General features: G+C 35.6%; 1 protein-coding gene across 7 annotated transcripts in view; it reads right to left on the reverse strand.

Annotated features, from left to right (window-relative positions):
- Positions 1–12,244, reverse strand: part of RNF17 (ring finger protein 17) — a 91,930-nt gene that overhangs the window by 61,886 nt on the left and 17,800 nt on the right. For 5 of the 7 annotated variants that reach the window (XR_004325826.1, XM_032496542.1, XM_032496540.1 and 2 more), the window contains 7 exons: positions 11,957–12,128; positions 10,675–10,751; positions 10,330–10,404; positions 6,688–6,995; positions 5,622–5,705; positions 4,262–4,420; positions 1,838–2,024 (listed from right to left, as the gene is read on the reverse strand). Coding sequence is in view for 6 of the 7 variants with exons in the window: in XM_032496542.1 (XP_032352433.1) it covers positions 1,838–2,024; positions 4,262–4,420; positions 5,622–5,705; positions 6,688–6,995; positions 10,330–10,404; positions 10,675–10,751; positions 11,957–12,128 (1,062 nt within the window). In the remaining variant the exon portion in view is untranslated. Of the gene's footprint in view, positions 1–1,837; positions 2,025–4,261; positions 4,421–5,621; positions 5,706–6,687; positions 6,996–10,329; positions 10,405–10,674; positions 10,752–11,956; positions 12,129–12,244 lie in introns of those variants that run through there. The other 2 variants (XM_032496541.1, XM_032496545.1) reach the window with 2 other exon arrangements.

A 12,244-nucleotide genomic window follows, 5' to 3' on the forward strand; every position in this document is an offset into this window, starting at 1 on the left:
AGCAAAGCAAAAAGTCTACGGAATGCGAGAAAATATTTGCAAAAGATGAGACTGACAAGAGCTTAATTTCAAGAATATATAAATAGTTCATACAACTTAAAAAAAAAACCCAATCCAAAAATGGGCAGAAGACCTAAACAAGCAATTCTCCAATGAAGACAGACAAATGGACAATAGGCATATGAAAAAATGCTCAATATCACTAATTATCAGAGAAATGGAAATCAAAACTACAATGAGGTATTACCTCCCATCAGTCAGAATGGCCATCATTCAAAAGTCCACAAACGATAAATGCTGGAGAGGATATGGAGAAAAGGGAACCCTTCTACACTGTTTGTGGGAATGTAGTTTGGTGGAGTCGTTATGGAAAACAGCATGGAGATTCCTCAAAAGACTAAAAGCAGACTTACCATATGATCCAGCAAACCCACTCCTGGCCATGTATCTGGGGGGAACTGTAATTCGAAAAGATACATGCACCCAATGCTCGTAGCAGCACTATTTACAGTAGCCAAGACATGGAAACAACCTAAATGTCCATCCACAGATGACTGGATAAAGAAGTTGTGGCATATTTATACAATGGAAAACTACTCAGCCATCATAAATAAAATAATGCCATTTGCAGCAAGACGGATGGACTTGGAGGCTGTCATTCTAAGTGAAGTAAGTCAAAAAGGAAAGAAAAATACCGTATGATATCACTTACATGCGGAATCTTAAAAAAAAAAAAAGACAAATGAACTTACTTACAAAACAGAAAGAGACAAAAAACAAACTTGTGGTTACTGGGAGGGGGAAGGGAGTAGAAAAGAATAAATTGGGAGTTCAAGATCTGCACATACTAATATATATAAAATACATAAATGGCAAGTTCATACTGTATAGAATAGGGGACAACATTCAATATCTTATAGTAACTTATGGTGGAAAAGAATAGGAAAACAAACATATGTATGTTCATGTATGACTGAAGCATTATGATGTACACCAGAAATTGACAATGACATTGTAAACTGACTATATTTCAATAAAAACGCATATTTAAAAAAATTCAAAAAAAGAATGCTTTAAACCCAAACTTGCCTTCCCTCACAAAAGGTATACATTTCTAAGAATACTCTCCTTAAGTTAAATCTTCTAGAAAGTTATATTTTAATTCATGCTATCTCACTACATAGATTCAATCTAGCTTTTATAAACACAGACATTATTTCTATCCATAGAAATAAATCTCAACTGCCTTCATCTGGATTGTCCTTCATATACCCATTCAGTTTAAACTTGAAAGGCATAATGACAGCCCCACACAGAAATATATTTATTTATAAAGCTATGACCACTAAATGAAGTGACCATGCTATAATTAATACTAGTCCTTACCACAAGAACAATATCAGTTTATTTTCCTAGAAGATTGAGGAAACATTTTTGAACACCTAGATTGAATTCTAACATCAATTAAATTTTGGAGATCTCATTAAAAACTGTATGCAATCATCTGGTAACTAACTGTAACACTTTTTTAGAAGGACTATTTTTGTGCCTCATGCCCTGCTTTGAAGCAACAAAGAAGAGTATTTAAGTTTGATATATTGGAAAGTTCCTTTTGCAAGCTCCCCATCTTAATAACACAGACAAATCTTACCACTTTACCAATTTAGTAATTAATAAGACAAATTACAGAGCAAAATAAAAAGTCTATACCTTGGAACTGAAAAATGATAAATTACTCCTCTGTACCTGTCCAGTTTTTTCTTTAGTATCTCCCTCCTCCACATACGAAGTGTGTCTAAGCAGGCTAAGAACATGTAATAATCATAAAATAACATACCCTGTGACAACCAGGACTTCAGAATTTCCAAAATCTACCATGAATATTTGTATCAGTGCAACTTCATGGACTAAGTATTTGGTTGGACTATGTCTTCTGATATTTTCACTTCCTATTGGAATTAATTCAGTAATAGTTCCTCGACACCACATTCCATTTTCAATACTGTTGACAAATATTCTTGCACCTAAACAATGAGGGAGATGAATCATTATCAATGTTTATGGAGAAAAACACCCAATAACCTCTAAGTTACAAACATGTATATTAGTTCCACCACTAAGAAGTCTTAATTCATGTATTTACTGATGACATACAGTGAATACACAGCCCCCTGTCAAATGCTATGAGAGGGATAAATAAAGCTAGTGTATTCTGACAGTTTCTGTTATACAGAAACTCATGAGCTAGACAGGGAGGTAAAAACAAAGAATACAAAGTCAGCAGTCCTTTACTGAGGACCTGTGTTTTATGAACTGTAACAAAGACGAATGAGACCATGCTGCCTCAAGAAGCTCAAGAAAGGAAAAGAGACAGGCAAATTAAGTTACTATAATACACTACGCAAAACATTAAAAAAAAAAAAAAAAAGAACTTCTAGCCTTTTGTATGTACACACACATGTGCACAGATACATGCATGCTGAAATTTGTAACATACTTCTTTGGTAGCATAAAGGAAGAAGCAATTACCTTCCCTCAATTAAAAGTGGAATGAGAGTAAAGGAACCAAGAAAGGCAGAGTGGGAAAGGCCAAAATTAAGAAATGTACACACAGTGGACTTCAGAAAAGGGGAAGATGAACCAAGGACGTAGCAGCAGAGGAGGGCCTCATGGAGGCATCAGATGAATTACAAATAAATAACCAGGAAAAAAAAAGATCAAGCCAGAAAGAGGCCCGGATTTTTACGTTTACAATGGGCTCAGCAACGTTCTCAATATTTTGTGTGTGAGTTCACCTCCTCCCCACAACAACCCCATGAAAATGGTCCTCCACCCAAATGTGTGAGGAAAGTAGGCAGACAGAGCCTCGTAGCTACTAAGGAGAGGTAGCAGGTGGTGTTGGAGGCCATCCTTTTAACTAATTCAGCATTAGAGAGAAATTTGGTATGACCTGGTCACAGATTATATACAAAGATGCTCTATAATCCCCTCTGTATATGCTAATAAAAACAGGATAGCTGAGAGGCACATCAGGGTAGCCTTTCAATTTTAACTTCTACCAAAACATTAGTTTGGCCTTGAGATTGTCATCAACCCTTTTCTTATGTTGCTATACCACATGACCTATATCTTTAGTTTTAAACTACATGCTATTAAAACATTCTTTCTTGCAGTAGGTGAGATACAAGTCTACTGGAGCTACTTATTAGTCCTTATAATGAAGAACATAGGTAGGAAAAGGGAACAGGGGATACTCTGCTAAAGCATCATATCACATTTCTTCCCTTACCAACCATTTCTCAAAAGATAAATGAGTATTTAAATCATGTATATTTGCCTTGAAATAATAATTATCCTTGACAATTTAAAGCAAAGGATGACTTTCTGGCTTTCTTAGCATATTTTCTGAATCTAAACTGAGCTTTTGGGCATATATTAAATTTAAAGAATTATTTCCAGCCATAAAAAATAAGTTTAACACTACACTTCCCGCTTTAGATGCTCATAATTTAAACCCTGTTTTTTAACTTTTAAAATTATTATTCATTTTTGTTAGTATATGATGGTTCTAGTCTTCTGATATTCTGAAAAAAGACACAGACAAGCTGGGAATTAATCACACTTTTAAAGAACTACTATATAAAGCTAAACAGATCATACAGAACTTTTTGGTATTAGTTATATGCAGGTGTTGACCAATGTTAGCAGAATGAGAAAAATGCTCTAATAATAAGTCAAATCATAGCCTCATCTTATTATAGATATACCATATTTAATCAATGTTATAAGGGAAGTATTTGTAATGAAAGTTTAAATTACAGCAAATCACACACAGCCTTAGAATTAACATGGGCTGATTAAGTTTACCTACCATGCTGTGTGGCCCAGGAAGCAGATGCCATAGGCCTTCTGCATCTGCCTCACCCAGGTGTGCAATGACATCCTCACCATTCACATGTGGACAGCAAGGCCCCATCTTACAGAACACAACGGGACAAACTACATAACCCGTCAGGGGTTTGTAATTTAAAAAATATCTCACCTTACTCCATAGTGGAGTTTTTGTGTACCTCATCTGACAGTCAATTTTAATATTTAGCTAAGTTATCTAAATAAGTTAAATAAAATTAAACTTATGTTAAACAATTCCAAAGCCTTTTACGCTTGTACAAATCTGTATCACAAAAGTCTATATGGGTTGGCCAAATATTACAATATTTAAATAAACTTCAGATTTTAACTTGGAGTAGTATTTCATTACCTAGCTCCAAAATGTCTGAAGGACCAAGGTGTAAACTCGTATTGCAAAACTGATTCACCTTCTTTTCCAATACTGTTGCATCTTTTATTTGTGAATACTTCCGAACATAGAAGTGGCAAGGATGTATTACATGGCTTACAAAAACTAGCTCTGGAGAACCTGGATAAGAATATTTAAACCATATTAAGAAACCAAAAGTTAGGAAAAAATTCACTAAAAACAGAATGCAATCTCCTCTAAAAGAATAGTAAGTGTCTTGTAGCACTGCAAACTCTAGAAGACCTAGGCCCCACAAGAGTCCAAACTATAAAATAGTAACTAGACTGATAAAACAAATAGAGCCCACTTTCACAGATTTCTTTCGCAACCCGAACCATGAACATTTTATTTTACTTGTAAAATACGTTAAATAAATGAGCTGTAGTTCCTGTGGTAGTTAGGTTCTAAAGTCAGAGTATGTGCTATAACTCTGTTTTACAACAAAACACCAACGTTTATTTATAAATATAATTGGAACTTGGAACCCCCTTGATAATGATTAGGTTTCCAGTATAGCTCCAAATCTCCTTTAAACTGTACTAAATCGAAAGAACCAATAATTAGCTCATAGCCACTCTGACTCCTAAATCTTCTCAGGCTGGAGAGGTATGAAAAAAATGTCTGGGAAAGCCAACATATTGAGCAGCAATTGAGGGGAAGATGTGCATGTTTTGGTGGAAGCAAGGGTTGGGTAGAATAAGACAGTGAGAAATTTTTTGTATATAGTAGTAATTAAGCCAAGTGTTTTTACTGATATGAAAAGATCTCAGAGTACAATGTTAAGAAAGGATTTAAAAGAACAGAACAGTGTGTATGGCACGCTACGTTTTGTGCACAAAAACAAAAAACGAGAACTAGAAAAATAAAATCTGTGTATTTGTTCGAATATGCATAAAGAAACTCTGGAAAGGAAGAGGAGACTAGATGGAAAGAGAACAGGTTAGGGGAAAAGTTTCACAGGGTATTTTAATATGTATACATTTAATTTTTGAACAATGTAGATGTTCTAGTAAATCTAGTAAAAATGTTTAAAAAACAAAGACTTGAAGGAATTGAAGGATAGATGATAAAAACAGAACAAACAGATCATTTTACCTATCCAAAACAGACTGCAAAGAAAAATATGCATACTGAGAATGAGGTAAAGAGATAAGCACGTGTAACTGGAGAGATTGCTGAGAGAAGTGTTATAAATTTCAGAAATATTTTTGCCAATAACAGCCAGAACTTTAACCATTAAAAAGGAAGATGTTTTACGTATCAGTAAAATTCATGTTACTCACGGCCTCACTCTTCTTAAGAGTTACTATACATAAAGTACCTGCTTTTGATCCAAAAGGAGATTTCTTCTGAAGAGGCTTTTCTTGATATTTAGGTGTCTCCATAAGATAATCTGTGCAGCATGCTTCAACAATATAGAGGAGAAAGACAACTGTATTAATTTTATTATGTTGGCAATGGCACACTTAACATACTGTTTAAAAAGCTGTACTTGAATTGGTAAAACACTGGAGTGGCAGGACCCCCTGTATCAGTAGGCAAAATACTGATAGTTTTCTTAACTCACTGAGATAATCAGTGACAATAATCATCCAGTGGAAATGAGAGAAAATAACGTGTCCTTTTTTATGTATCCAAAATATTCTGTAAAGTCAACCAATGAAACAGACTGGGGGGTGGGGTGGGGGAAGGAAAAAATCAAAGTGGATCTTGAAAATGGTCCTGAAGAAGACTGACGGGATAATTGCACACAACGTGATCTCACTCTGGTGCTGATGGGAGACACCGCTGGAAACCCAATCAAACAGCTGTGATACATTTAAAATGCGACCACTCAGATGCTATTGTACTCATGATAGTTCATTTTATAACAGGAGGTATCTCAGAACAAAGATTTAAGACATGGTCTTCTTAAATTTAAGGACAAAGTCACAATCTCTCATTTATTTATAATATTTTCATCTTTTTTTTGGCCTTTTTTGTTTTGTTTTGTTTTATGAGGGGGAGGTAATTGGGTTTATTTATTTATATTTGGAGGAGGTACTGGGGGTTGAACCCAGGGCCTTGTGCACAGTAAGCATGCACTCAATCGCTTGAGCTATAGCCTTCCCACTATTCTCATCTTTTATATGGGTTTATATGTGGAACACTAAAAAGTCAAATACCCTAATATTAAAATTATACCTCAGAGTTTAGCTAATATTCCTGAATTAAAAATAAAAATAATCTGAACTTTAGGAATGTGACAGTAGAGGCATGGAATCAACAGGTGTTAACTCACAGTGAGGTGTAAGTAACATGTTTAAGTACAGGGAAAAACAAGAACTAATTTTGTCTCTAATTCCAGACATGATATATTATTTCTTTGCTTTTGTATTTTTACTCACTTTCCAGGTTTTCTTCAATAATTTCTTCAATGATCACATCAGGGCTGGATCCCATCTGAGGTAGAGCAGCAGTGGTTTTAGGGGATGTTGTTGCAACAACATCTTTCTGTGGCTGGAAGTTTTTTGATTCTAAATGCACATTATTGGTTTCCCATCGCAAAGGAGTTGGTGGGGCTTCATTAGTTAGGACAGAAATGTCAAACTTTTTCTTTTTTAGTGATGGTTGTGTACGACTACAAGCAAATTCCTTTTTATGATTATTGTTCTTTAGAACATTCTGTCCAATTTCATTTTCTTGAGGATCACATCTGTTTAAAAATATAAAGGCTACTTTAAGTCATTTGATAAATTTTTTATATCCACCTTCAAACCGTTTCCTTTACACCTGACAGTTAATACTGTGACATGTGCAGAGTTAGTCACACAGGTGTCCCACGGGTTTTTAACAGCTTTATTAATGTATAATTTACACACTATCAGATCCAGTAATTTTTACTAAATTTACTTGTGTAACCATCACAATCTAATTTTGAATATTTCCATTACCCTAAAAGAAACTTTTGCCCATTCTCAAGCAAGCCCAAGGGTTTTAAAAGGTCAAGAGGTAAAAATCAACGAGAAGCTGAAGAAAGAACTTGACATAGTCACATCACAATGATTTGATCCTAAAAGAACACTGGATGTAGTTTTTAATTTCAATCCAGTTTCAAAACTGACACATTGTAACTGACTGTACTTGAATAAAAAAACTGTTAAGAACTCTAAAAAAAAAATCAGCTTCAAATTTTTATTTGGCTTAGGTGTTTAATTTTAAATTATGTGAAGATTATTTCTTTTAATTCACTGAATTAAAAATAAAGTATAGGAAGCAGTGCGGGGTACAGTCCTAAGCAAATTACTAGAAACCTCCACCTAGGCTAAAAGTCACCATTCGTCTGAATACTTTGGGAATGATTGTTCAACAGTCACCAACCTACAGCTGATTATTCCCTTTGCTCCATTATTTTTCTGTCTTCTTCACAAATCCACACAGATTTGGGCTCTCAAACCAACAACTAGAGAAATTCTATCAAAGAAATGAGGTTGAGTCTCAAAAGCTTTTAGTTAACTCATGATAGATTTAGTTTCTTCACAGATCACCATTTAAGAGCCATTTCAGAAATAAGAACTAACAAAGCCAACAGGAATCAGCACTGACCTATCTTATCTGTCTCTTAACACACACTGAATAAAGGTCCAAACGCCTCCTGACAACACACGTATGTACACAACTTTGTAACTGAAACATTTCTTTTCACAACCAACTCTCATCTGACCTTTCTGAGACATTTAACACCATCAACCAACTCCAGTCTCATAAACCTCTCCTCTGACTTCTAGAACACCACTCTCTCCTGCTCCTTCTCAGTTTTGTTTTGTTTTTTTGCAGGTTACCCTGTCCCTAATTTAAAACTTATTATTTTTCAAGGGCACTGTACTTGATCTACTTCAATATTTGCTCTCACTGGGCAAACCGATTCCTTTATTACCACCTGTAAACGGTAGAGGCAGGTTACAATGATACTTTCCCTAAAAACTAGGAAGAAATTTAAGATTACTCAGAGTTAAATCTGAATCAATACAAACTCTTACAGAGACAGAATAGCATCTAGGATTAAAAATAACTGACAATCACCATATTCTAGTCATGAAAATATCTAGACGCACGTAATGACTGGAAAGGATGATTATCCATGGAAGTGTAAAACGTCAAGTCACAGAGGAAAACAGGGGCCAGGGCTCCATGTACGGGGGATGATGACTTGAGACAAAGTCCTCTCGCAACCTCCTCCCCGTGGGGCAAGGGCTGCAGCATGCTGTCTAGGGCTGATGCAGTTCAGTTATTTGATAAATCTTACTCTCTTTATTCCCAAAATGCTGCAAACAAAGCAACCTCTGATGATTTGGCTTCTTGTGTCTGTCTGGATGTTGGAAGAGAATGCCCACGTAACTGTTCTAGTTCCCGTGGCAATTCTATTTGCCCCTTAATTTAATAAACGGCACTCAATTTAATAAACTGGCACTCTTACAAGAGTTTACTTGGCTTAGACTAGATCTGCTCATGCCTGTTTCTGAGCTGATGAGGCTGTGGGTGGGACCCTCATTAGTTTCCCAAAGTGATGAATGTGGTGCTTCTTAGGGGATGATTTCCCCAGGAGACATACCACCTACAACTGGATGAACTTACTTTCTTCTGCAGGGGGTGGTTTCTAAAGTATTTATATTTGGACTACTCCTGAACAAAGAATCAAGTCCAGAACCTCTTCTTAAGTTTCAGCACATACGGCCTACTTCCTTCTGAACATTTTGCTCTAGAGACACAGTAAACCACAGCAACCACATACCCCACGATCTCCCCCTCCCAACTTCTTTCTTTCCTGTGTCCCAGCCTTGGTGGATAATACCACAGTCCACCAACTTAGTCACCAAAGACAGATCTATAAATCATCGAGGACGCCTCCCTTTTCGTCATTCCTCACACCCAACAACTACTAAGTTTCATCACTTTTCCCAACTTAACATTTGTCATTATCTATTCCTCTCCAGTGCTCTACCTATGTTTGGTTTCTCATCATTTGCTGAGACTATTTATATAACAGCCTAAACCATCCTTCAGCTTCCAACCTCATATTCTTCCAAAGAATCCTCTCAATGGTCACTAGAGTTATCTTTAAGAAATGTAACCTAATTCTATTTGCTTTCATGCTGCAAATCTTTCAGTGGTTTTCTATTATTCACAGCTGAGCTGTCCAACAGAACCTTCTGCGATAATGAAATGGTGCAGTGCTACCCAATACAGCAGCCACTAACCACATATGACTGAGCACCTGAAATGCGGCTAGTGCAACCAAAGAACTGAACTCTTCATTTCATTTAGTTTTAATTAATTTATGCTTAAATTTAAATGGCCATATGTGGTTAGTGGCCACCATATTGGATAGCACAGGTCTAGGAAACTAAGTGCAGACGCCCCCGCACAGCATACAAAGTCTAGGATTTAGCCTCCATGTTCCTTCTGCCATGTGGTATTATACATGCTGTTCCTTGAATGTAGTATGTTATCTTCCTGTTAAGACACCTGCCTCCCTTCTGTCCTCCTCTCCAACTGCTACTCATTTTTCATGGATGAAGAAACATAAAATCTCCTCTTTCCAAGTCCCCTGTTACCCACCCCCTGCCCCAAGAACTGCTCATTTCCTTTGCATCTCCATTAAATTCTGCATATGCAACTTTCACAGCAATTACGCACTTTATTGTTACAAGGGTCATTCTCTACTTAGTGCAACTTCTCTGCATAAATCTCAGTACCTGGGGTATTAGTACCTAGCATAAAGTCAGTGTTCAATGCTGGCTGAATGAACGGCTCTCAAAGATGATTCAGACACGTATCATTGAGTGCTGATTCCTTCTACGTCTTTTAATTCTTAAATGTCTTACACAGAATTTAAATGATAGAAACCACGCTGCCCTTTACATTGTTTTTCAGCTTTTGAATCACAAGTACTACACTAAACATCAATTTTTCTGTCCCTTAGATAATATTTCTGTCCCTTAGGCCATGTCAGACACTAATGGCATGTTGCTATTCTTTTAAATACTTACTTTGTTGAGTCTTCAAATTCAATCTTTCCCATAGTGTTGAACATACAGATGATCTCACTGCAATTCATGTTCAACCTATAATTAAATACTTCACATAAAAAAATGTTCTAATATAAGTTTACTACTTTCTCTAATAAAAATTAGTTGCTGACATTAAAAACTCCAAAATACAGAACACTTAATAACTTTGTAATTTATCATAAATTACTTATTTTAATTTAGTTGCTAACTTGGGAAACATTTTTGAACTGAATTATCAATTAATAATTGCTTGCTATTTTAATAAATTTAGGCTCTAATACATCTTTATACTTAATTATCATGTTCTCCTGAATTATAACTTACTTGGGAGAGCTCCTTAGTTTTAGAGAGCTAACCTGTGACAATTCACTCTCAAATGTTAGCTTCAAAGTCCGAATAATCTAGAATCAAAAGAGAAGTATCACTTATGTGTGTGTTTTATTTTGTTATAAATACTGTTGAAACAGAATGAGATTTGAGAAGCAAAACTATACCCTGTAGGTATTTCACTAAGTAACATGCTTACAGTTTGATTTTAGGCAAGTAAAGTGAGGGATGCATGTAAGTGTCTGTGACTCCCCCAACTCCAAAATTTAAAATCTCTTGGAGATACGTATTAACAGACAACAACAACACAGGACACTAGTTAATAAATGGAATATAGCTACACAGTCAGAGGCATTTCTGATCAGATTTATTTTGCATCTGCATTGCTATCCTCATGTTTTTCTTTTTTTCCCCCATCTTCTTAACTAGACTAACTAGGATAAAGACCAAATTTTACTACTTTTTTAACCTCCTAATGCCTCACATGTAATACACAGGAATTGACGATTACTTTTTTAGAACTATAGCTGGAGGGAGGCCTGGCCAAGTAAGATGGTGGTAAACTCTTCTCCTTTAATTTGTAGTTCAAGACTTTAGAGGCAGGTAAACCAATGGCTTCTATTTTGTACCTCAGTTCAGTCCAAACATCTCATTATCTATGGGTAATGAGGCCCTGAGGATTCAAAGACAATAGAGTAGGATATATACCCCAAGGGAGCAAGACAGAAATTAGCAAAGAGGACTGATGGTTAACCTTGTCCTGCCAACGAGCGCATAAGAAACATATTTCTCTCTCTGCACAACTCCAGGCACATCACTAGAGGACAGGATAGAGTGAAGTATCCTGTCTCTTGACCTGCACATCTTAGGGTGGCAGGTTGAGAGAAAAACCTGAATGGGATCTTGTTAAGTTTTTAAGCCAAGAGTTGACAGTCATACCTAGCTGCTTATAAAAGAGAAATAGAGTCCTATTTAATTTGCTACTCTTATTGGTCTTCATTTTCTATTCTAGTGACCTAGAAACAACTCTAGATTGAGGGTCACCCTACTTGTTCTTGAATCGTGTTACATCATTTCCCTGAGTGATAAATAATAACAAAAGTCCAAACAAATTTATTAATGTTTGTCTTAGAATTCAAACACCTAAGAATTCTAAACTGATGCCATTACAAGTTAGGATAATCTAAAAAACAAATTTTTCTTAGGTTTTAAATATCATATTCCAAAGTAGGTAAAATAAGCTACCACAGAAATAATTCACATGAAATATTAAAACTACCTGATTCAGGTCACAGTATGTCCTTAGAGAAGGTGCCGATTTTAATTCTCTTGCTATCTTCATAGCTGCATCCAAATCATTTTTTTTCTCTTCAATGTAGCTCTTAGCCATCATTACATTTGATAAATAATCACCTGTATTTCTTACTACTTCTTCACACAGGTTCTTTTTCCTTCATTTACGATAAAGTTATTTTTCAGTATTTCATAAACATGTTTATGACAGTAAGTTTACAGTAACTCAACAGTATTGAACAGATAATTTCACTATTTTGTGAGCGTAAATAAA

This window comes from Camelus ferus, chromosome 14 (genome assembly GCF_009834535.1).
Source record: "Camelus ferus isolate YT-003-E chromosome 14, BCGSAC_Cfer_1.0, whole genome shotgun sequence".
Taxonomy (NCBI): domain Eukaryota; kingdom Metazoa; phylum Chordata; class Mammalia; order Artiodactyla; family Camelidae; genus Camelus; species Camelus ferus.